A 23,569-nucleotide genomic window follows, 5' to 3' on the forward strand; every position below is an offset into this window, starting at 1 on the left:
TTGTTTTTTGTTCTCTGTTGTTTTTTGTTCCTGTATCTGTATTTTGTATTTTCATCTCTTTTTATTTATTCTTTTGTATTATTTGTAAAGTGACCTTGAGTGTCTAGAAAGGCGCTGTTAAATAAAATGTATTATTATTATTATTATTAATTTAACTTCCCTTTAAACAGGGAGTTCTATCTGTGTACACTAATATTTTTACATATCTTACTTAGCCTGTTGCAGAGAAACCAGATACTATACTTGTTGGAGTGATCAACAAGCTCCTGGTCTACAGGTAGTTAGTTTTGACCATTCTCCTGAGCAGAATTGGTTCACCTCATTTCAATTGACTGGTTTTCTGGGAAGAATCAGGTATTTTCATCAAAAAAGAATCATTGTTGTTTGCAAGTCATCGAGCTGTGTGAATTTCAAACTGTGGAATCAGTTATTTTCAGGAGGGGTAAATTGGCTGTAACACAATGGGAATTAAGTGGAAAATGTATCCAATGGGAATTAAGTGCAAGCCTTCAGAAGAAACTGAAGAGAATGACTGTGTACCATGAAAAGGTTTCTATTTGTTCTTTCTGTTTTTTACCTCTGAAATTGGAACTTCAATATGCAAATGAATCTAAACAAAACTAACCATGTTGTTATAGGTAAAAACCGAAAAATCTAATAAAGCAAAATGTTGGATTAACTAGTGTTAGTTTTTTTTTTAAATGGCAGCCTTTTTTGAATTTAAGGTTGGGGTTGAAGAAGAACTCCACTCTTGAAAGGTTTCAGAGCTACTAATCCTGCTACTGATTTCAGCTCATGGATAAATAACAGATATCCACCTTTTTCATTCTATCCTATTCAAAACAAAACCACCACTAGCAGTGAAAAAAAGCCCACAACATGATTCTACCACCACCATGCTCGACAACGGATGCAAGGTTCTTAAGTTGAAATGCCTCATCTACAAAAATACTTCTCATCTTTGTGGCCGAAAACGTTACTCTACAACGTTTCTGGCTTGACCATAAAAGGCCGCTGCTAATTAGTCAACTTTCATCATGTCAAGTGCTTTGTTGATCATCACCATCTCAGTCAGTCATGATGTAAAACTGGTGTTCCAGCAGCTCTGAGTTTATGAACCGCTTGGGTCCTGTTGGTTGCTGGGTGTTTCCTCAACTTCTACACAATTTTCTTTTACTTAAGCATGTCAGACAGATTTTAACATGCATTAAACCAGGTGCTTACTTTCCAGGTCAATACTTAAACTTACAATTTATTTAATTTGCAGCTTTAAAATATGTCTTTGGCTTGTGCCAAACTACATTTCTTTTCCTCAAATCATCACATGGTTTCTTGGACTAGTCCAATCCTGTGATTGCACATCAATCCAAAGGGTGTTATCAAACATCCATCCATTTTTCATCAAGCTTATCCCAAGCGGAGTCATGTGGGGTGCTGGTGCCTATCTCCAGCTGTCTTTGGGTGAGAGACAGGGTACATCCTGGACAGGTTGCCAGTCCATCACAGGGCAAAACAGAGACAAACAACCATTCATGCACACACTCACACCTAAGGAGAATTTAGAGAAGCCAATTAACCTATCAGTCATGTTTTTGGACTGTGAGAGGTAGCCGGAGTACCTGGAGAAAGCCCACACATGCTCAGGGAGAGCATACAAAATCCATGCAGAAAGACCGCTGGCCAGGAATCGACCTGGAACCTTCTTGCTGCAAGGCAGCAGGGCTACCCACTGCTCCACTGAGCAGCCCCGTATTATCAAACAGATCCTTTAAATCATTTTGCTTGAAAAAAAAATCTAAAATCTGTGTTCATTCATGTTTACTCAAACGAGGAATAAAAAGGCCTTGGCCTTAAGTAAAATGGCAGAAATAAATTATGAAAAGCCTAAGATGCTCATAAATAGTGTAAATAAATTTCACACCCTAATTGCCAACAAGGTTCAATGATAAATGGTTTTTGTTATGATATTCACAAGACAATACATATATTTAGAAACAAACCTTTATTGCCAAATGTTTGTTTAAAAGACAATGGGAGCGGTTTACTGTACATTGTGACTAACAGCGTTCTGCATGCTTTCAAAATCCTTTCAAATGGATTAGAGAAATCCATCAATTCGTTCAACACACCTGCTTTATTTTCAGCACAGGTGCTTTGTTGAACGCAGCTCACATAATTTCTTAATCCTTATTACTCTTCCCAAATTATCGTTCAGTATGAGGATGATTAAGAGTGGAGCTCTCCTCTGCTTTGATAGACAGGTAATGTGAACAAGAAGTTGTGTCCCTGAAGGAGATGAGAAAGGCTTTGTAAACTGAGCGTCTTTAATCATGATCACATGCAAAAGCAGCAACGTCAATACTTATTGGCAACAGAAGTAAAGATGTGTAAAAACCTTATAACTTCCAGCCTCATTTAAATTTTAGTTAATAAACACTTGTTTTTATTCCAAATCACCAGTGACTCACTTATTGACAAGTCTTCTCATATAACTTTCCTACAGAGAAAATGTAGTCTCTTGATGTAGTCCTGCAGAGCTGAGGTTCCCAAGCCTCTACTTGAGGTACCCCTGCCCTGGATGTTTTATATGTTTATCTATTGGAGCACCTCTGAATCAAACAATTACATGACCTCACATCCAGTGCTGCACAATCCTGCTAATTACTCATTCATACAAGTCAGCTCTGCAGCAGGAAAGCAACTAAAACATGCAGGACAGTAGTACTTTGAGAAGCTTGATTTCCTAGTGGTAGATGTATATTTTGTTTGGAATTGTTAGTGAGATATTGTGCTAATGTGATAAAATGAGGATTTATTTTAAGGCTTTCATATTGCTGGAGGCACCAATAAATTCTTTATATGAGACAAATTTAGGGAAATTCTTAAACCAATTGATTCAGACAGGCTGAATCGGGAGTGTGAAATGTGAGATTTCCTCTTTCTTGATTTAAAAGGGTGAGAATGCATGAGACACACTTGCAAAATTCAAAAGCCTTAACAAGTGAAACTGGTGAGAGTCGAAAAAACTAACGTAGGTGTAAATACTGTGATATATGAGACATGAAGAGAAGTAGAGTGGTGCTAACTGCAACACAGCATGTTTAATATGCGACTACAATCCCAATAACCTCACAGGCTCGGCCCGTTGCCACAAAGCTGCCACCAGACCGCTGAAACATTGCACAGATGACTTCTTGTTTCATAAACCTCTGCTGAAATAATAGGAGTCCTCAATCTGCAGTTTTTATCAGCAGGTATATTTACAAGCAAGGCTCAAGTTATAAAAAAAAAAAAAAAAGAATGAAAAAAGAGTAATAGGGAGAAAACATCCCGCTGCGGCTGTTTGATTAAAAAAAGGATTTTCAATATAGCCAGAGAAGCTAATTTGTCTTTTGAGAGCCTCTCTGCTAAAAATAGTCGGCCGCACGTCTGATGTTTGCTGAACACAAGAGGAGCACAGACGATCCCAGTCTTTTGTCACATCATTCTTATGATCTAGAAAATGATAAAATCAAACTCTAAATGTTTCCAGACTTCTACCCCATTGAGTAGAAACCTTGAACAGTGTTATTTTCTTTAAAAGTACATTGCATTTTATTCAGGTTTTTAAATTAGACGTTGTGTTTGAACTGCTGGCAAACTCGCTCCTGGTCATTGTTTACAGCGTTTCAGGTCGCTGTACCACAAGTGAAAAGATAGAGCATTTCACCATCTGTTTCTCCACCGTCATCTTAAATGAAGGGTCCATTTTTCAGCCAGGGTGCCTCGCCACACTCTGCTTATTAGATTGATAGCCTCTGAAATTAGTGATTTTATCATTTAAACCAGTTTTCAGGAGCTAAGGATACTAAGCGTACTTAAACAAAAGAGACTTTATCTATCTATTTCTAATAAAAATATTTTATTATATCTATTATTGATATGTTTTTGCTTTGATTCAGATGTTTTAGTGTTTATGTTGAAATAAATTGTATTTTCTCCAATTCCCATGCTGCCTGTCTGCTTTCAAACCTTTATCCTGCCATCAATTAACAATTGATGAAGTTAATTTAGTTTGATTTATACCGTTTGACAATGTTTATTTGTCCCTTTAGGCTGAATTTGTTCCTGTTTGCCTCATTGATTTAAATTGATCCAGCAGACATGGAAGCTGACATCTGAAAAAGTATCCCTTAGGAATACCCTGCGTGCAGTTAATTTGTCTTAAACAAACATTTAATGAATACACTCAAAACTTTCATTCAACAAAAACACATTGCATGAGTGTATTTTTATTTCTTTTTTTAAAAACCAAAAAGTACTAAAAAACCCCATTTAGCTGAAGCTAGAGCTTAAATTAATTCCGCCTTAACCAAATTATCTGATCTGTCTTCTAGTATAAAAAAAGTCCAAAATCAGTCATATTAATTAGAGTGGAATTTTGAGCAGCAGTTTTCACATTTTATCTAAGAATTAACTTAATAATTCATGTGTCTAACGGTTTCATTTTAACAACTGAATAAACTTGGCTCTAAACCGCCTTATTGTACCTCTGTCTGCATGCTTTGTGTCCTTGTCCTGCTGGAACATAAATCTCCACCCCAGCCTTAAGTCTTAAAGCAGTCTTACGTTTTAAACCTTTCTTCCAGCAGTGTCTTCATCCATATTCCCATCAGCTTCCTGGGCCCAGTGAAAGAGAAGCATCCTCACCATATGATGCTATCACCATCATGTTTCACAAGGTGGATGGTGTTTTCTGAACGTTAGATTTCCAACTAAAGCTTTGTTAATGCCAAGTTTCCAGGCCAGATTTTATGGGATGGTAGACTAACAGGTGTCCTGTCAGCAGTCTCCCACCTGAGCTGTGAATCTCTGCAGCTTTTCCAGAGTTACCACTGGCTTCTTCGCTGCATCTAATAGTTTGTTGACTTGTGGAGACAAATGTTTGTACTGGATCTAATCTAAGAGTCAAATCAGAGTAAAAGGGGTGAATATATATGTAAATAAAGTACACAATCAACCAACCAAGCCAAATATGTATCATATTCCTTCCACTTTTGAAATGTGCTTGTCTTTATGTTGGTCTATTACAGAAAAGTCCTAGGAAAATAACCAGTGTTTGTTTCTCCACCCTGGTATGGAAGTAAAGATATTGCTTTAAATCCATGTCTGCAATAAATGAAATCCCCTCACTCTAGATAAATGGTTTGTCACCACTTAGCCTGACAATAATCTGAAATGTCATTGATTCCTGCGGGAAACTTCCTCGTCTACTCCTGGCCTGTGGAAAAGGTCAGAGCGCAGAGGCCATGTGCAGAACACTAAACCAGGACCTGCATCTTCTGCAGCTGGTAAAACCCATGCAAAGCCAAAGGAAGATGCTTTCCTTTCCATGTGGAGCCTTTCTTTATAGAATTGGCACAATGCAAACAGGTGGCCTGTGTGCAGCAAAATCATTTCTTTTAGAGCCAAAATCATCCTCTTTATGCAACAGAAATGTCATGACTTGAAGGGCCCCTTGGATGTTGTCCTGTCAGCTCTAATTTCTGCAAACCCAGTTCAACAATCAAATGAGCTGCATAGAAAAACTCCCTGCTATTCTTAGCTCACTATGGCTCTCTGTATTTCCCTTTACAGTTTTGCGGGCTTTTACTTTGCAATGGCTAATCAGCCTGACTCATGACTCATTTTCATCATTTTAATAACTGTAACCCTTAAAAGGTGTCCCTGTGTTGTGACAGTGGAGAGAGGCTTGTCTCCACCTCACTGTTGAAACATTTGACACCACTGACTTCAGCTGAAGGGATTCGGAGTGAAAACAGGACAGAGGCTGTTTCAGCAGATCAGGACCAGACTGAGACCGGACTGTCACGCATTCCGTCACGGACCCCATCCATGCATCCATCCATCCATGCAACCTTGCATGCAGATGCTGTCGAACACCGCGAGACATAAAGGTCTACCTGTTAGCACGAGACCACCCGTGTTATGACGTCCCCACCTTACCTCTGCCTTTTGTCTCCTTTGACATGTTGTCCTCTCCGGTGCGCACCTGTGTCCGCTGTGTTCTTGCTCGTCTGCCAGTTAATTAAGCAGCAGCGCTGCGTCCCTCCGCCCCTCTCCTGGCGGTGGCACCTGGCGGGCACTGCCTCGTCTCTCCCCTGATTCTCTCCCAGCGGAGGAAGGAAAAAAAGAGGCTTCAAAGCCACAGAGGAGCTCTCAGTCACCTGCGCAAAGTGCAGTGGAGCGCCGTGCCGCAGACATCGCTACTTTGCAGGCTGTTGTTTCTGTGCAGACTTTGCTCAAATGTCATGCCCACCCCAGCTCCAGCTCTTCCTGTTCGTCTCTCTCCTCTCACCTCCTCTCCGCCGCAAACATCAGCCGGAGTTGCTTCAAACGGAGGATCCACTTCTGCAGCTCGACTGCCTCCAGCGGTGCGCGCATTCCCGGACTGCTGCTCCTGCTGCTCCTGCTGCCTGTCTCCTCACGTTTTTAGGATCACTACTAAAAACAGCAGCAAACAGTGTAGCAAACAGCAGCAGGATGACAACTGAATCAAGTTCTGAGTACCTTAAATTATTGCTCTTATTCTTTTTTTGTTTTGGGGGACTTTTTTTTTAATCTATTTTCTGTTAAGTCCTTCAGTACCTGAACAATGTGAAGCCAAAAACCTTCCTGTTTGTTATTCATTCCTGCTCCAGCTACAAGCCTTTGCATGTTTTACTGGAATAATTAAGTGGAACAAAAATAGTTGGTTTTTAAAATTTGCATATATATAGAGAGAGATAAACACCATGCATAAAGGGGCTGGGGGCATCATAGATTAAAAACAATATCCCCAGCTTGAAACATCTTTTCATTCAGTTCATCATGGAGAGATAATGGCATTAGAAAATCCATCTGAGAAGCAGCCCAGAGTCTCACAGTGACTCTGGACAAGCTGCAGAGATCCACAACTTTACTCTCTAAGAGTCTATTGACAGCATTATTTCTTCACTTAACAAAATTGACCTTTAGGGAGAAGGTTAGTGTTGGAAAACCAAAACATAAAGAAAGTTTAATTGTATAGTACAATTCAGTACAAGGATAATTCAATGTGCTTTACATGAATTAAATAATCATATAGAAAGAAACTAACAGGAGAATGAAAGCAAGTAAAGACAAATACATTTGTAGTAAAACAAGTGAAGCTGTCAGACCAGAAAACGTAAACTAATGATACCACAGTTAACAATTTAATTTCAGTGGTCAAAGGCAGTTCTGTACAAAAATGTTTTTAACCTTGACTCAAAATAACAAGAAGCAAACAGAGAGAAGAAGGTTCTCTGGATGGAGGGATTAAATTTAATGACCGGAAAACATAAAACCCAAAATTAAACAAGAACAACAAGTGATGTTTAAACAGTTTATTAGAATATGAAACTGCTGCAGGTCGGGAGGGATTGACCAGAGTCAGCAACCGGAAGGACATTGGACTGTTGAGTGACCAGACAGAAACAGAGGGAAATGTTTCTAGTGTTGGATTTTGATTTATTAACCTTATCGGTGTTTGGGGACAAACTTTGAGGTTCTGAAGAAGCTGGTTGGTGTGTGACATCATTGGTGAACCTCTTAGGATTCATGAATCCATCCAGGTTCTTTGACAGTTACTAGTTGGTCCAGGGGAATGCAAAGGGACAGATCAGTGAGAGCAGAGACAGGCAGGATGATCAAGGAGACAAACCAGAGTTTGGAATCCGAGAGCCGGTCGAGAATCAAAGCCTAATCCAGAGACAATCCAGAGGTAAATCCGACAGTAAGGTCAGGGCAAAGAAAACTGATCAAAGTTCCAAAAACAGACTACAACAGGTCAGATAAGGTTCAGGCAGGCTCAGAGAATCAGGAGGCAGAATCGGGTCAGAATCAGGCAGGCAGGTTTGCAGGAATACTGGATAGAGCTCACCAATGGCTGCTAAAAATCGGGCACTAGTGACTGGTCTGAGAGCTGGTTATATAGACAAAGTAAACAGGCTGATAGGAAACAGGGTGAAGGTGAAAGGTGTGTTAAATCCTGAATCAATCGAGCACTAGTGAGAGGAATCATGGCATCAAAATATTGCTCTTTGAGGTGCATGAGAATGTTATTCATGGAGGAAAACCATAACCTGGGGGGAAAAATGGAAGAAAAACGTGTTGGAGGATACAAACCGCTTTAAGGGACATTGTGTAACAATTTCTCTTTAAATAACTGCCTGGGATTGATGACTGCATTTACGCTGATGTATCGATGGTCGGAGAACAGGCAAGAGATAATCCAGAGGGCGAAGCAAAAGCCAATGTCAGTGATGTGCTCGGTTCTCAGAGCCAGGAGGTCAGAGATCCGGTGATATGCCGAGTGGGAATCCAGAACGGAGTCGGGTCACAGTTCCAGGAACACAAACAGGAAGAGATCTGGTAGGAGTCAGAAGACAGGTCAGGCAAACAGATCAGAATGGGAACAGACAGGCTCAGAGGTCAAGAGGCAGAACGGGTCAGAATCAGGTAATCAGAATACAGGAACGCTAGAATAAGTCTCAACAACAGCTCAAAGTAATCTGGCACTTATGACTGGTCTGAAGGCTGGTTAAATACAGACAAATTAATGTGGATCAGATAAACGGGTAATGAGAACTGGGCGGAGCTAAGCAGGTGTGTAAAATGATTAATCAGACCAGGCACTAGTGCTGATATCATGACAGAACTGTAGGTTGATTTGGGTTTAGTAGCTTTTAAAGCAGGAGCAATCACTGGCTTTTTGTCGCAGTAAATGCCAGCTCACACAATTCACTTCACTACGGATGACATGGTTACATCTGCTTTGTCAAGAGTTTTTGACACACAGCGGCTACTTTTCCCCAAATATATGTTTGAGGCAGTGACCTACTGAGGGTTAGTGTTCAGTCAAATTCCCCCATTACAAAGCTAGATTACAGTAATTATAACACAATATCCATTTTAGACACAGAAAGAGATTAACTTTCCTGGTGGAGAACTACCGTTAACTTGGAGCGAGTGCTATGGTTTAGATCAAAGCATATAAATTTGTTAGATTGGGGCAGCCAAAGCAAATTATAAGTATCTGTGACAAAACACAAATCCAGGCTTAGCTAATATGGAAAAATTAATGTATAAATTCTCTGCCTCTGGTCTGCAAAGCTAAGAGAGAGATACCCTAACAGACAGGCTGAATGCTTATCACTCTATAGTTTTTTATTTACAAAAAAATAAAAGAAATATTACCCTGTAAATGTTTTTTGGAAACAATTCATAATTATACATTACTTTGTGATGATTTATCATAAACATCCCTTAAAATTACATAAAAGCTTTTTGCCGTAGCATTAAAAAAGTAAGACAGACAGACAGATATTTGGGGGGATGAGAGAGAGCAAAGGAACTGGCTCACAGCATCAGAAAGAAGGTGTGAGCCATCACCCCTGTTGACCGTCCATCACTACAACAGCAGGTGCTACCTTTCTCATACAGTCCCAGTTACTAAAGCAGGAAAGAAAAACCTTGGATCTCTGAGTATTGTGGCTTAAAATAGAATTTGTGAATAGCAAAATTAAACCCACTATTAATTGTCCCACAGAGCTGCCCATGAGGATCTGTTTAACCAGGCAGATATTGCACCGTACTCTAAATCTGAGTGCACACTTGATCAAAATTATTGTGAAATATCTCTCCTCACATTTTTTGCCATCATTGGGTGGAACTTGTTCATAGTGGCACCGGCTGTTTCCATCCCTGGCATCCACATATCTGATCACGCATGAGATCCCACAGCCCTGAAAGCGCACACTCCCACACACATTAATATTGATGTAGCAAAACGCCTGTGGCCGATCCATGGCCCTGGAATATGAGAGATGGACATGTTACATTATCAAACTCAAAGGGAATGCACAAAAGCAGTTCCTTTTTATCATGGAAGCCATGTGCAGCACACTACTTGTGCAGAGCAGTAAGCTCAGATTCCACCAAGGAAAACTAATTGAAAAGGCCTCAAGGCCAGGAAGTCGGGGAGACCGATAGCACTGATTACAGCAAATGACCGCACTGACAGCGTCCAGGAGAGAAAAGAAAAACGCTAATTGAATTAAATCAGTTGCTTTTGCAAAGCTATATTCATACATTAGAAGACAAGCTCCGACTGTAAACAAGAAGCAGAGAACCCTAAATTGAATAACGATCCCTGCAATAAAAAAGGGGGAAATCTGTTTTTAAACAGTCTGTTTTTTTAAAGTGTTAAACTCTGGACAATAAAACTTTATTGCAAGATGTCAATGGTTGATGAAGTACAGTATAAGGGCACAGAAACTATCCCAGGTAACTCTGTTTATAACCACTGCGGGGCTTTTGGAAAACAGAGGCAAGATCTGCTGTAGCAGCACAAGGCATCTTAGAAACTATTAAGGAGTCTGAAAATGCAGCATACTGGCCAGTCAGCAAAGGAGTCTCTAAGGTGCATATTTTCAGTTTTAGACTCTTGCTGCTCCCCTTTGGCCAGACAATTTCACTTTCACATCAAAGCTATACTGAAGAAAATCACAACAAATATACTAAATGATACATTGTTTTTCTTCAAACATGGGAAACTTTAAATATACCATAGTAATCTGCATTTATTTCCCTTCCTTCTGTGCATTTACAGTCATAGTACTTTCTAACTGCATGGACAGAAAACAAAGAGCATTGTGAGTCAAGGATACAGGTGTAGGGATGTTTAGGGCAGGTTAGGTCATAAATCAGCATCAGCATGAGATATGGACATGTCACATGTCACAGTTTAATCCATCATCTAAAAATGGAAACATGTTTGAAACGACTACAGACCTATTGTGACAGTCACTGACAATGTGAACAAGTGGGCATTGATCATAGATGTAACCAATGTTTTCATAAGTCTGTTACAACAAATTGCCTTTTCCCACTGCTTTTTAAGACTTGGGAATCTCTGGAAGGAAATGTATCCTAAAATGATTGAGCAAAAAGCAGCGCATCTACATGAGAAGAGTCATCAGAATGCATGCTACAGCAGCGCTGGCTGACAGACCGCTCAACAATGACCAGCCTTGATGCCAGCATGACTCATAAGCCTGAAGACTTGACATCCATCTGGAATGAAAACACAGCATCAGCTGAAAAAAAATAAAAAAGACTTTCATGTCAAATATATCGTGACATATTTTATCAACATAGATTTCACCATTAAAGCATCACAAATGTGCTGCACTCAGTTATATCCTGACCAATTTTTGTATTAGGTCTGAAAATGAGTCAGCGCTCACCAGAGGCAAGGTCTAACCCCTCAAATCATTAGAAATTATAATTAGGTGCAAAATAGTTGCTAATTCTGGTCTTTCGGCGGTAGCATCTGTAACCTTTTCCACATTTTCGAGTTACATTTACAAAGATCCATGTGTTTTAAACAGATTTTATGTAATAAACAACACAAAATAGTGCATAACTATAAAGAATGGAAGGAAAATGCTCTATAGCTTACTGCATCTAAAAATCTGCTGCAGCATCTGCATGTCTTTGATTGGAAAATGATAAGAATCTTTTCCATAACTAACAAGGGAACAGTGATCATCACTCAAGCAGCCTTTATCTTTATTCTTGCAAGAATAAGAACAGTTGTAAAGTACATCTGTCCAAAGCAGAGGTCTGTATCTGCTTTAGCATTGACAGGTAAAATACTTGCTCTTGTATCATGATCTGAGACACTAAGAGAGTGAGCTCATACAAAATAGAGTGAACCTTCATTTTGTTCTCAGGCTGTAACCATGATTTATGACATCTGCTTTAAAGGACACAGCTCGTCTTTATCAGGTTACATCACATTATAAGCAAGATTAGATCCAGTAGAAGCATGTTAGAACAGAACCTATTCAGTGTTCATTCATAATTAGACATGAGTTTCAGTCATAGAAATGTGAAAAGCAAGGTTCAGTTGGTCATTATATGAAAAATTTACCACAACATTCTCTACCAGCTTTAGCTGTTTAAAAGCCAGCCAAGCTAAGTGAGAATAGATGGAGAGCATTCGTCAACATTAAAGTCTCATGCATTGCTACAGAATCCTTGCAGGTTGGGACTTTGACTAGGACGTTTAACCAGCTAAATGTTTTTTCTTCACCAATGTGCCTCCTCATCTATCCTCTTTATTCGGTAGCTCCAGACAACTGCTCCACAGTAGAATGCAAAATGCTTTGACCCAGATGCTTATGCACTGCATTTTGGGACTAGTCTTTAAAACTATTATAAGTTTCTATTTTCACTAAAACATCAACTATGCAATATTAACTTGCTTCCAAATATAACACAAATCTTTCAAACGACTTTGTAATGAAAGCATGCCTTCTACTGACAGACAAAACTGTTCATTTGCTACATATTTTTATTTGTCCTATACATTTGTTCCTCATAAACCTGAAGAATAAGCATCTGTCTTTAGAGAAGAAACCATATTTTGTGATGATTTGAGCTATCCCTATGATATTTGTTTGAGGTAAAATGATAAGCTTGTGGGCTGTATTATGTTAAACAGTCAAGTACAGCCATTAAGAAAGATGGAGCTACTCATTTCTGCAGTCGGTGTATGAATGTGGCTGCAACCCAGTCCCCACCGTCCAAAGCAACATCTGGATATGTCCCTCCTGTTCTGGCTGAATGAATTTCATGTTGCTGTTAAGGGACTCAGAGTTTTTCTAAGTGCGCCAAATACGTCTTGTTTTCTTTGTTGTCAAAATTGCCCCTTCTCACTATAATTATGTTTGATTCGGTCCATAATTATCTGTAGTGTGCTTTATAATCTAGTGGCCATATTTTGTTTAGTTTAGTGGGCTGACATGCACTGAGAGAACTACTGGATTGCACTAGTGGAAGTGCAATTAAATCAATTTTAACTTCCCCCAAAGAAGAGCCTTTATGATGAAAAAATAAAAATACATTTTGTTCCTGCGCTCAAACATACTTTCACATCACACTGAACAAAATGAAGAAGACTGTGAAGAACTGAGCCCATTTATTTAGAGAATAAGGCACAAGCAGAATTTAAGGAGCAGCAGAAATAAACACAAGATGAAATTTGCCCTCTAGACATTTCTAAATGGAGACCATATGGAATAATTCATTTCCGTATTCCACCATGAAAGTAGGAAGTGTGAGTAATCCTCAGGGAGATTTCAACCCAAGTGCAAAGGGAGGGCAGTAATCGTATAATCCTCTATAATGTCATATCGGGCTCTCAAAGCTTATCTACCCTAAACTAACTTTCCCTGAGGAATACTTTCACAGATACAAATGGACCATAAAGAGTGATGAGACCATTTCTTCCCTGTGTAAATTATTTAGCAGCATTTTCTTTAAAAATAGCTGAAATCACAGGAAAATGACAATTTTACTATATAAAATAAATACATTGCTTGCAAAGAAAAAACATATTTTGAAATGTATAAAATTCTATAAAAATAAATATTTGTAGCTGTCCATCAAAACATACATCCATCATTTGCAGAGTACAATTCATTTATAAAGAAACTGCAGCAAACAGTTGAGGTGTCCTACTAGCTGCTCACAGCTGAAGCAGGAGGGGACTGGATGGGCTGCAGGAACTCTGAGGTGAAGATGGCCTCTGCATACTCCTCCACAACCTCCTGAAACTCTTTAGCCACGTCAGCCAGGGCCTCTGACAGGATCTCCTCAGCCAGGCTGCAGGACAAACACAAGCAGGGATGTTGGACAAAGCAGGCAGAGCAACAAGGTACCATTCTAATCCCACTCAGAATATGGAGTTTAGTACACAGCAGGAACAGCATCACTAATAAAATCAATTATGTGGAAATGTTGGCAGCCTTGTGGGGATCTCGGAGTTAAGGTAAGGAATTGATCTACATTCTCTAGTGAACACACTCAGAGACTGTATTGTAATTCACACTAATTCCATTAATTGATAAAATACCAAAAATAATTCCAATTTCAAACTTCTCCGTCTTTCTAAATAAAAGTAAACCCTAGATATGCAGCAGCAGTTCTTTATAAATGCGTGATATCACTACCCCTATCTAATAGAATTACTGAGTGTTTATTGTAGTAAGGATGGAAAAAAACAGTTAAATGTTGTTCTTATGTGTTGCTTTAGTTTTATTTTTGAGAAATTAGAATGAGCAAAAACCAGTATCATCATCACTCTTGATAAGGGTTCCTATCTCATGGGAATAAGAGAGAATTAAAATGTACAGGGACTGGAAAATGTTGAACTTTAGTTTTTAGGTCTAACCTTACTTCACTAAGAGACATTAGAACCACTCCCTCCATAACTGCGGAAGAAGTATCTAAATGTTGGTCCATTTCCAGCTCCATCCTCTCTTTACTCTTCAACAAGATAGGCTCCTTAAAGACTCCAGATAAGGAGCACTTACTTTCTTGTGCAAAATGAAAATGAATAAATAAAAATAATAATTGCAAGTGCAATTTGTAGTCTACATAAATTGCATAATGGATAATAGGTTCAAAACTTGTTTGGACTGTCCTATTGAAATGAGAAGATTGCATGTTTTACTGGGTATTGGGGTAGCTGTGAAATGAGGATTCTGAAAAGGTAGTAAAAACACTAATAACAATATAAATGACAATAATGATGAACAATATTTGGAATTCACTCCAATATAAGCATCTTTAAGAGCTATTAAACAAAGGGAAAAGCATTTAAAAAGAGGACGAAAAAAAGAGAAATTATCAACCATAAAACCTGGAAAAGCTGACATGTTTATCAGTCAGCTGTTTTCTAGACCCCATCAAAGTGCATTTATAAGGGTGGAATTCCCCTAAAAGACACAGTGCCTCTGATACTGTCAGATTTACATACAAATTAAGAAGAATTATTTAAAACTACATCGGAACAAGATAGGAACGCAGAATTTAAGGGATGAATGGCAGATTTTTTTTCAAATTCTTCTCCCCACTTTTAAGTCCCTCTACAGGCTTTGTGGTATTTTGTTGTTCACTGGTGGCTGTTAGTATTTAGTTAATTTGTCAGTTAACATGCCACTATTTTTTTACTTCCAATTATGGTTGGTTTTTTGTTTATTCATTTTGCTTTAACTGCAGTAAAACTGTTAGATTCAGACATAATTTTCCCTACTAATACTTTTCTGTCCAAATATGTTGCGTACAGCCTCTCCCCATCCTCTGTCATTACAACTAAGCCTCCCTCTTGCTACAACAATCGCAGACATTTGTGCACGTGTTGCCTCTCGCTTTCAAACCTGCTATATGTAGATGGAGTAACTTTCCCTGCAGTTCGTTTAGGTTTGATAAACTGAATCCATGATAATGTTTTTTCATATCCTCCCAGATTTCTGTCCATTCTGCTGATCAGCACATGTTGTGCATATTTATGAAGGCAAACATGCTCAATGTAGTCACTGTCACAGGTACAATTTCAGCTGCAGCTGCTTAGTAATTCAGCTTTGCCTAAGCTATCAGGTTTGCACATGTTATTATACATAAACACTTAGAAGATCTGGCCCCATGTAAACTTAAATTTGTTCATTTTGTGGCAGAGACTCACCAGCCTCGAAGGATAAATCTTTTCCTCTAATGGAGAACAGAATACAGAAGAGGGCTCCCTTCCTATTTCAAACTATTCCAGCACATGCTTAGGGTCATAGCCTGAAGACCCCAATAAAATAACCTCGGCATGAAGCAAAAAATGAGACCCTGAAGTCACAGTATTACTACAAAGATGCAGCCCCGGTGAAATTAAAGCAGTGATTTGGAATAACTCATCGTAACACCCAGAACACAGGCACAGCCCTTGCTTTGGTTATGCAATATGAATTAAAAGCATCATTTAAGGATTTGCTTAGATCAGAAAAAAACAAACAAAAAAACTAATTCTTGAAAATAGATGTGCAGCCAATCCAGCTAAACATGTGATGCAACACTGTGTCTTTTAGGGTAATTCCACCCTTATAAATGAACTTAAATTGGGTCTAGAAGACGAGATAGAAAACCCCCAGCAAGCCAAAGTAGGAACATTATCTGGGTCAACACACACACCACACACACACCCACACACACACATCACAGCAGGGAGGGCTGAGATCCTGCTGAAGAAGTCTGCCTCCCCAAGAAAACCCCATCAAATATTTTTGATCCAAGGAAAGCAAAAATAAGGTGTTGCTCAACATTTAAAAGAGTAAAAAGAATAATGTTTTTATAAAGATCGACACAAAAAATAGGGCAGATTGAAAAGTTATTGATCGGAACCGCCATTAATAGGAATTGCAAATAATATCTCTGAGCCACGCTTGCTGCTCTGAACAACTCCCTATGCTTCTTCACTAATTATGTTGGGTGAGACTAACGTAATTTAGGTCTCAGAATGAGGAAGTTCATCCAAACACTGTGTTATTCTCTTCTTTGATTTAGCAATATCTTAGAACTAGAGCTTAGAGGTAGTATGCTTTTCTATATTTTGGTGATGCTGGTGATGATCTTTTTAGCAATCAGTCTGCTAGCAGACGGCTTGAATGATATCTTCCAGGTGGTGTAGCAGCACAGTAGCACCCGCTGCTCATTACCATCTCATCACTCAGAACGGATGTTGCGCGGATTGAAGAAAGGGGTGTAAAAATCTATGTGTGCCTGGTATCTGCCTTCAAAAAGACCCCAATAATTGGATATCCTCACACAGTATTTTTTTCCTTCCTCTTAAATCAGATCTGAAAAAGAAATTTATCTCAAATTGATTTTAGTTTGCTGATATGGGACTAATAATAGGCATGTAATACATGAACTCACATCATGGCAGGAAATGTGCAAATGATGAAAACGTTTCATTTATTTTTCATGATAATGTTACCAGGAATACCAGAAATCTACAACCTGTGGCTCCTCCATCACAATAGTTTTCTATAACTATGACCACAGCCCATATAGAAACAAATGCTTTTAAATATAAAACCGAGAAGAAGGTTGGTTTTAACAATTATCTGTTCATATGCAACAAATCTCTGAAATTTTCAAAACTGGATTACTGGATTTAGATTTCTTTTTTTTTATCGTTATGTTTTAAACGCTGCCTTTTTTTGAGTGATACTAGTTTTCATTCATTTTTTAAAATATGGAAATTACTCACTTGGCTTTTCCCTTTATAAAATGTTAATCTTTTCTCTGCTCTAAAATGTCTGACTAATAATTGTACTTTCAACAGTCTTAATGAAATAAAGTTTTATTGGTAAATCTTTAGCTTTAAGAGTTATCTTTATTCCAAAGGGTCACTAGATCTTCTTTCTGACTGAAAATACCGGGTTAACGTGTGCTTTTCAATCTTGTTCGACCCGCTAACAGTCGGCATTTGGCTCCTTTCACGCTGGAAAAAACAGCTGAGTCCAACCCTCTGCTGGCAAGCTGCATCCTCTGTGCCCCCACGGCTGTGTCTCTGGTGACACCATCACGCTGGGTTAGCATTGATGAGGTTACCAGTGTGACAGAAATCAGGAAGGTAAACAATGGAGAGCAACATGTAAGGAAGCCAGGGCGTAGTAAGAGTGGTTTATTATTTTGCCCTTTTCTTTCTGAATCCTTATTACCAGTGCTGCACCATGTTCATCGATTGTAAACAGAGTTGTTTTGGCTTGTTAGATCAGACACGACTGGCGCGGTTTGTTGACGTCCGTATGTTGCATTCAATGGTATGATGTAAATAAACCCGTAAACCCAGCTCTGGTGTTCCCACTGCATGCCGATCAGACCCGAGGAGATTTTAGCGTGGGTCGCTTGCCGAGTCGTTTGACCCATTTAGACACGCATCAGTGAGCTGTTCCCACAGCCACTAAAGGCTGATCGTTCCCGGGTTTAAACAGGTTTTCCGGCCAGTGGGAAAGGGGTACAAGTTTTACAGCTTTTGAGAAGTTTTTTTTAGTAAGAACTTTGAAAAAAAATATTAATTGGACTTTAGAGTTACTGAAATGGCTTATAAATATACATATAGTTTATAATACAGTAATATAATAAAAATAAAGGCTTGTAGGTACAAGATGACAAATGTCAAAAGGTTTAAGGGGTTTTATTAGCTGTAAACAGCTATTTTAAGGCTTTGGCAATAGAGTTAAAATAGAGAATCTGGACATATAGGCTAATGCAATAACAATATTACCGCTAAGCAGAGCCAAGCCTTTCTGTTTTTTTTGTTGTGTTTTACCTTTCTGTAGTAACCCAGGTGTTGAAGCTGTCCTTAACCCCGTGGGACACGGACTGCAGGTAGGTGTTGTAGTCTTCCTTGTAGCGGCGGATGTTCTTTAGCGTGCTGCTTGGCACCGAGAGCACAGTCATGTTTTTTCCTAGTTTGTCACTGGACACTCTGTTTGTGGCTAGCGGCTGAACCTGGGTTAGGTCCTCTGTCGGGTTCTTCTCAAACAGCGTCCTGTGACAAAGAAGACAGATGAACAGGTCCATGAGGGGTTGTTTCATCACCAATTAATACTGCATACATTTCATCTTCTAAATCTAAACACACAGATTTACTAAATACATACTTTTGCTTTGCCTTGTGGGAAGTTAGAAAAGGTATTGTGAGCAGCTCTGTTCTCTGATCCTTGTTTTGAAATAGCCTATTCTCAGCTGGCCTCTCTTTATAATCCTCTCGGTTTGGACAAATCAGCCCGGCTCTTTTTTCATCCGTTGTGAGCTATATTTAGTGTTGCAGAAGCTCCCAAGCAAACCACTCTTTCCATTGTGCTGAAATCGTCTCATTTTTGACCAGAGGGGCAACAACCAAATATAGCAATGGCAGCACAGTCAACTTTGCTTCCACTCTAACCAGTCAGATGGGCATCAGGGGACAAACACTGCAAGAGAAACATTACCGTACAGTGCAGGCTAACCCATTATTCATAGAGTCATGGTGGCAAATAAAAGGTTCCAACAATCATTCATACATTCTGGTATGAAGCACTGCCTGCAACAACAAGAAGGACCTAATGTGCTGACGGTGAAATTATTACAGAAAGCTGGTAGATTACATAAATAATCTAACTTCTTCACTAACCACAGATGGTTAATCCTCAAGAAAAACAGAATATTTTTTATATTTAGAGAATAAAATCCAGCAGAAAAATGCAGAGAAAACAACTGAACCAAAAAGGTGTCCATTGCAATGAATCAAAGCACTTCAATTTAGTCTAATGTTTCTCTAGAAAAGCGTCTGTGTTTGAAGTATCAGACAGCGCTCCAGCAAAGATGATGAGATGATTAGTTCAACAAGGACACACCCAGGGCTGGGTAAGAAAAAATGGATAAATAGGAGTAATCCAAGTCACATTCACAGAAATAGCAGAGAAAAATGCTTATAGAATCAGAATGATAACATATTAAACTCCAAATCTACAATTTACTAAGTGATGAGATACCTGTTCAAAGAGGGAAACGGAGATGAAAGGTTTCCAGTATTGCTGAGTGGGGCTTTCATCTATTGATTTGTTTGACCTGCTGACGGAGCAGCCGCCGGTCGGTCCAAATCATTCAGGTTCTGAATCTGGGTTGCTCACCATGGAGACATGCAGTAAATCTTATCTTCCTCTATGCTGAGGAGTAAAAAGATAAAAATCGCAGGTTGCGTTGTCTCAGGGGCTGCTCAGAGGCATTCGCAAAGACGCAATGAGAAAGGCAGCCAGAGCAAGAATAGAGGCTGTTTTGGAAAAGTAGTTATGAGGGACGAAGTCAACATTAATGAGAGCTGATGGAGGTAAAAAAAACAAAAACGATACACAATGTAAACAACTGTTGGCTCTTTGTTGTTGTTTCCCATCAGGATCAACAAGTAACAACAATGAGGAGAACAAAACAGTCTGTATACCTGTGAAAAAAGGAAACTTTATATGAAGTTTTGATTTTCAAATCTAATTTATTTCTTCAAATGTGTCAGAATTCCCATTGCTCAACTCTGTTTTAACCATGTAGAATAAAATCAAAAAGAAAACAAGCCTGGAAGAGTCTTAGTCATCAAACAATGCAAACACAAACGCCTCCAGTGACAGGCAGAAATCTATAGCTTCATAACCGTCATACAAACACGTTCTTTAAATATGTATGCGTGATACAAAACCCCATGCGTGACTCTGATAACGGCTCTGAAATGCCTCCTTCTGGGTGACAAAATCTGAATTATAAACAACAAATAGGGGCTAAAACAACAAGCATGATGATCTCTTCGCATATTTTTCTGCTCCAAATCCACAGATTAAACCTTAAAATCACACAACAATGAACACTGACAGCCAACAATGAGAGAGGATTAAATCAACCCAATATCGCTAGAAAAATAAACAACAGTTTTCTGTTTTACCCCAGGAAATGTGGTCCAGAGCTCCTCCAATCAGATGCCGAATGGAAAACAGGAAGTAAGGCTCTTATCAAAGTTATCTCTCCATCCTGTCTTGTCTGGGTTTTCTCTCTTCAAAAGGCATTCAGGCACAAAGCTTTAATTAAATGAGCTTTTTGAAGATATCTGAAATATCTGCCCTGTGAAAGCTGAGAAAATGTTAGAGTAGACGCCGAAGGTTCAACACTTAAAAAAGAATAATGAAAAAAAGTTGGAACAAAGCAGCCGAATGTTCCGTCAAAGTAAGATGTGACATTTGAGAGATCAATCAATCAGAACTTTTCCAATCGAAGCCAGTTTCTGGCTTTGCAGAGCTAACACTAATCTTTACCAGATCTGATTACTCTAGAAAATAATGCTAAAAGAACAGCATTGAAAATATGTTTCCAGCCTTCCTGCTGTGGGCAGTTGTTAATTATGCATGTTAAGAGCAGAGGCTGCATATCTGAAGACAGCTTGGTTTCAATCTTCAACAGCTTATAGTAGCAATTTCCACACTTTGCACAGCTAGTGTTAGAAAAAAAAAAGCAGCTGCCTCTGTGTGCGTTACCAAAAAAATTTAGACACCTATTTCTGCTCAAAGATTGCTGAAAAGATGGCAGCATTTCCACATTTGACATGTTACATGGCAGACATGGAAAACATAAAAGAATAAAACAGAGCTGCGTGGCTCTATTCTGTTTAGCCTTTCTTTCATCTGCTGAAAGTCCCCCTCTCTTTCGTGGCCTGATCGATTTTCCACATGTCACAGATAATAAGGTTTACTTTTAGAAGCTTCTCACCTCATCGTGCTTCTTTAAATTCATTGTAGACAGTAAAACAGCTAACTGAATCTTTCTCATTCAGAAACAAATTCGCACAAAAAAGTGTGTCACCTGCATTTTATGTGGCAGATTTTAATGGGATAACCAGACTTAGATTTTGCTGAAATTTACAGACTCTTCTGAATATAATGTTACGGCGCTCCATATTGCGTAACCTGCTTAGTGCTGACAGGTGCTTGCAGTAACTGATGTGACCAGATGTCCTGATCTGTGTGGGACCGTATGCGTGTCACATTCTCTATCTATCTATCTATCTATCTATCTATCTATCTATCTATCTATCTATCTATCTATCTATCTGTACACAAAGAGAGCAGAGCAGCAGTAGTCATGCCATGGAGCTCCATTGGCTGACCACTCTGCACACAATGCTGTTAAAATAGGGCAGAACAGGTGAAGGGTTTCAATACATATTAATGAATAAAATAAAGTGAAAACTACGTTGAAAGGTTAGGGTTACTGTGCAACAGAGTATAACTGGGAGTTAGTGAAAGGTAATTGTCAGGGATTATTTTATTAAGTTTTCCAAAGTGATTTTTCATTTTAATATGGAGGGAAGTTTGATGTAAACAACACTGAAAGCGAGTCTCACAATAATAGCAGGGCTGAAAATGCCAAGTGTGTCGCATGTTTTTTTTTTTTTTTTTTTTAACCTCAGAAGCATAAGAAACATTCATGATCCAGCCAAGAATTTCTATCTTAGAGCTCCAGTTTTATTTAGGGATAACTTTCTGACCCTAAAAGAACAATTAAGCCAGGAATGATGCTTTCTTTATTTAATATGAGGGAAAAGAGCTATTCCCAATAAACATCTGGTCTCTAAATGCCTTAGAAACCAATCTATCAGTAGTTTCCATGGTCTATCTAGGCTCATAGTAGCTACACAGATTGAAGAAAAATTTAGTATCTAGGATTGGATTTAAGAAAGTTTATTAAAGCCATAATCACGCTCTCTTTCATACTTGGTATTAAATATGAGGATTTTTTTCAGAGAAGACTGCAAAGTCAAATTGACCTTTTAGAAATGTCATAAATTGCATAATTAGGCATTTTTAATATTCGTTTGTGACCAATTATATGCTTAGTGGAGTATCATGAATGTTGACATTTGACAATAAAATAAACAAAAACAAATTAGTACTAATTAATATATATTCAAGTCATTTTCTCCAAAGCTGACTGCCCACTTCCAGCTGGGGAAATAATGAACACAGCCTTATAAGAGCTCTTACACCAGTTCGCCATTTTACTCTTGAACGTGAAGATTAGTCATTGTGAGGGATCCATTCACATAATTCAATCCATTGAGAATTCTTTTTCATGGTAATGTGAACCATCACTGTGCTGCAACCAGTTTTAAAGACATCAAATATGGCAGCCAAGTCTAAGCAATGACGGAGCTAAACTGTTAAATGGGAACATTTAAAGAGGAGCAATGGGTAAAAAATATTTTGCATAATGGGATGTGTGAGTCAGAAGACAGATATAATCTGAATCTTATTATCTGGCCTGTCTTGATGGAAGCACCATCTGACATTTACAAGCCCCTAAAGTACTCTGGATAAAGTGACACAGCAAAACTTTGGCTTTTTTTGACGTAATGAAATTCAGGCATTTGTTTTTTAAAACTTGCTCTTTATTTTATGAGGCTTAGATAAAATTATAAGGAGCATGGTTAAAAAAAAACCTTTAAAGAAAGGATGAATAGGAGAGCATCATTAGCAAACCATTGATTAACCTAAACCAATTTAATGCCACTGAATTAGCTTAGTGGACTAGTGGGTAAAAGACAGATAACCCAATGTTAGCCTTTTTTTCCTTTTGTTTGCTGAAAAGTTGTGTTTTGTTTAAAATTTGCATAGAAAAAAAAACTGTAAAGTTCTTGCAGTACTCAAAATAAAAACAATTAAAAAACTGGAATCTGAAACTTAATTAGGCTTGGCTGGTTATTTGTTGTTGTTTTTTTAAAGCAGCAATGTGACCCAAGTATTAGCTTAATTTCAGTTATATTAAATTATTTTTTTGGGTCAATATATAGCTATTGATATATATATAAATGCTTACATTATAAGCAAAGTTAGAGTTGCTTTAGAGATGTCTGAATCCCTAAATTTAAACAGTGCATGTGACTATATTGTATTGGTATGAATTTATTTTGTTTAGTTCTCCATAAATCAGAATGAATTGGACCTATTTTTTTCATGTAGGACCTTAAAGGAAAATTCCGGTTTTTAACACTTTTAGCCCATTTTCTGTAGTGTCCAGGATGAAATCGAATGATCGACACCAAAATTTTGACGATTGGTCCTGTCTCTGCTATTTGGCTCATGCCAAAAAATATGCTACTCATCGGGTC

General features: G+C 38.5%; 2 protein-coding genes across 5 annotated transcripts in view; both read right to left on the reverse strand.

Annotated features, from left to right (window-relative positions):
• Positions 1–6,372, reverse strand: part of pitpnm3 (PITPNM family member 3) — a 149,966-nt gene extending 143,594 nt beyond the window's left edge. For all 3 annotated transcript variants that reach the window (XM_015382884.1, XM_015382891.1, XM_015382875.1), the window contains exon 1: positions 5,986–6,372. In XM_015382884.1, coding sequence (XP_015238370.1) covers positions 5,986–6,010 — 25 coding nt within the window. In that variant the 5' untranslated portion in view covers positions 6,011–6,372. The remainder of the gene's footprint in view (positions 1–5,985) is intronic.
• A 6,651-nt stretch (positions 6,373–13,023) lies between these two features.
• kiaa0753 (KIAA0753 ortholog) overlaps positions 13,024–23,569 on the reverse strand; it is a 27,503-nt gene continuing 16,957 nt past the window's right edge. For both annotated transcript variants that reach the window (XM_015382975.1, XM_015382967.1), the window contains exons 17-18: positions 18,212–18,433; positions 13,024–13,713 (exon numbers count right to left, since the gene is read on the reverse strand). In XM_015382975.1, coding sequence (XP_015238461.1) covers positions 13,569–13,713; positions 18,212–18,433 — 367 coding nt within the window. In that variant the 3' untranslated portion in view covers positions 13,024–13,568. The remainder of the gene's footprint in view (positions 13,714–18,211; positions 18,434–23,569) is intronic.

The sequence above is a fragment of the Cyprinodon variegatus genome, unplaced genomic scaffold (genome assembly GCF_000732505.1).
Source record: "Cyprinodon variegatus isolate N-32 unplaced genomic scaffold, C_variegatus-1.0 Scaffold14, whole genome shotgun sequence".
Taxonomy (NCBI): domain Eukaryota; kingdom Metazoa; phylum Chordata; class Actinopteri; order Cyprinodontiformes; family Cyprinodontidae; genus Cyprinodon; species Cyprinodon variegatus.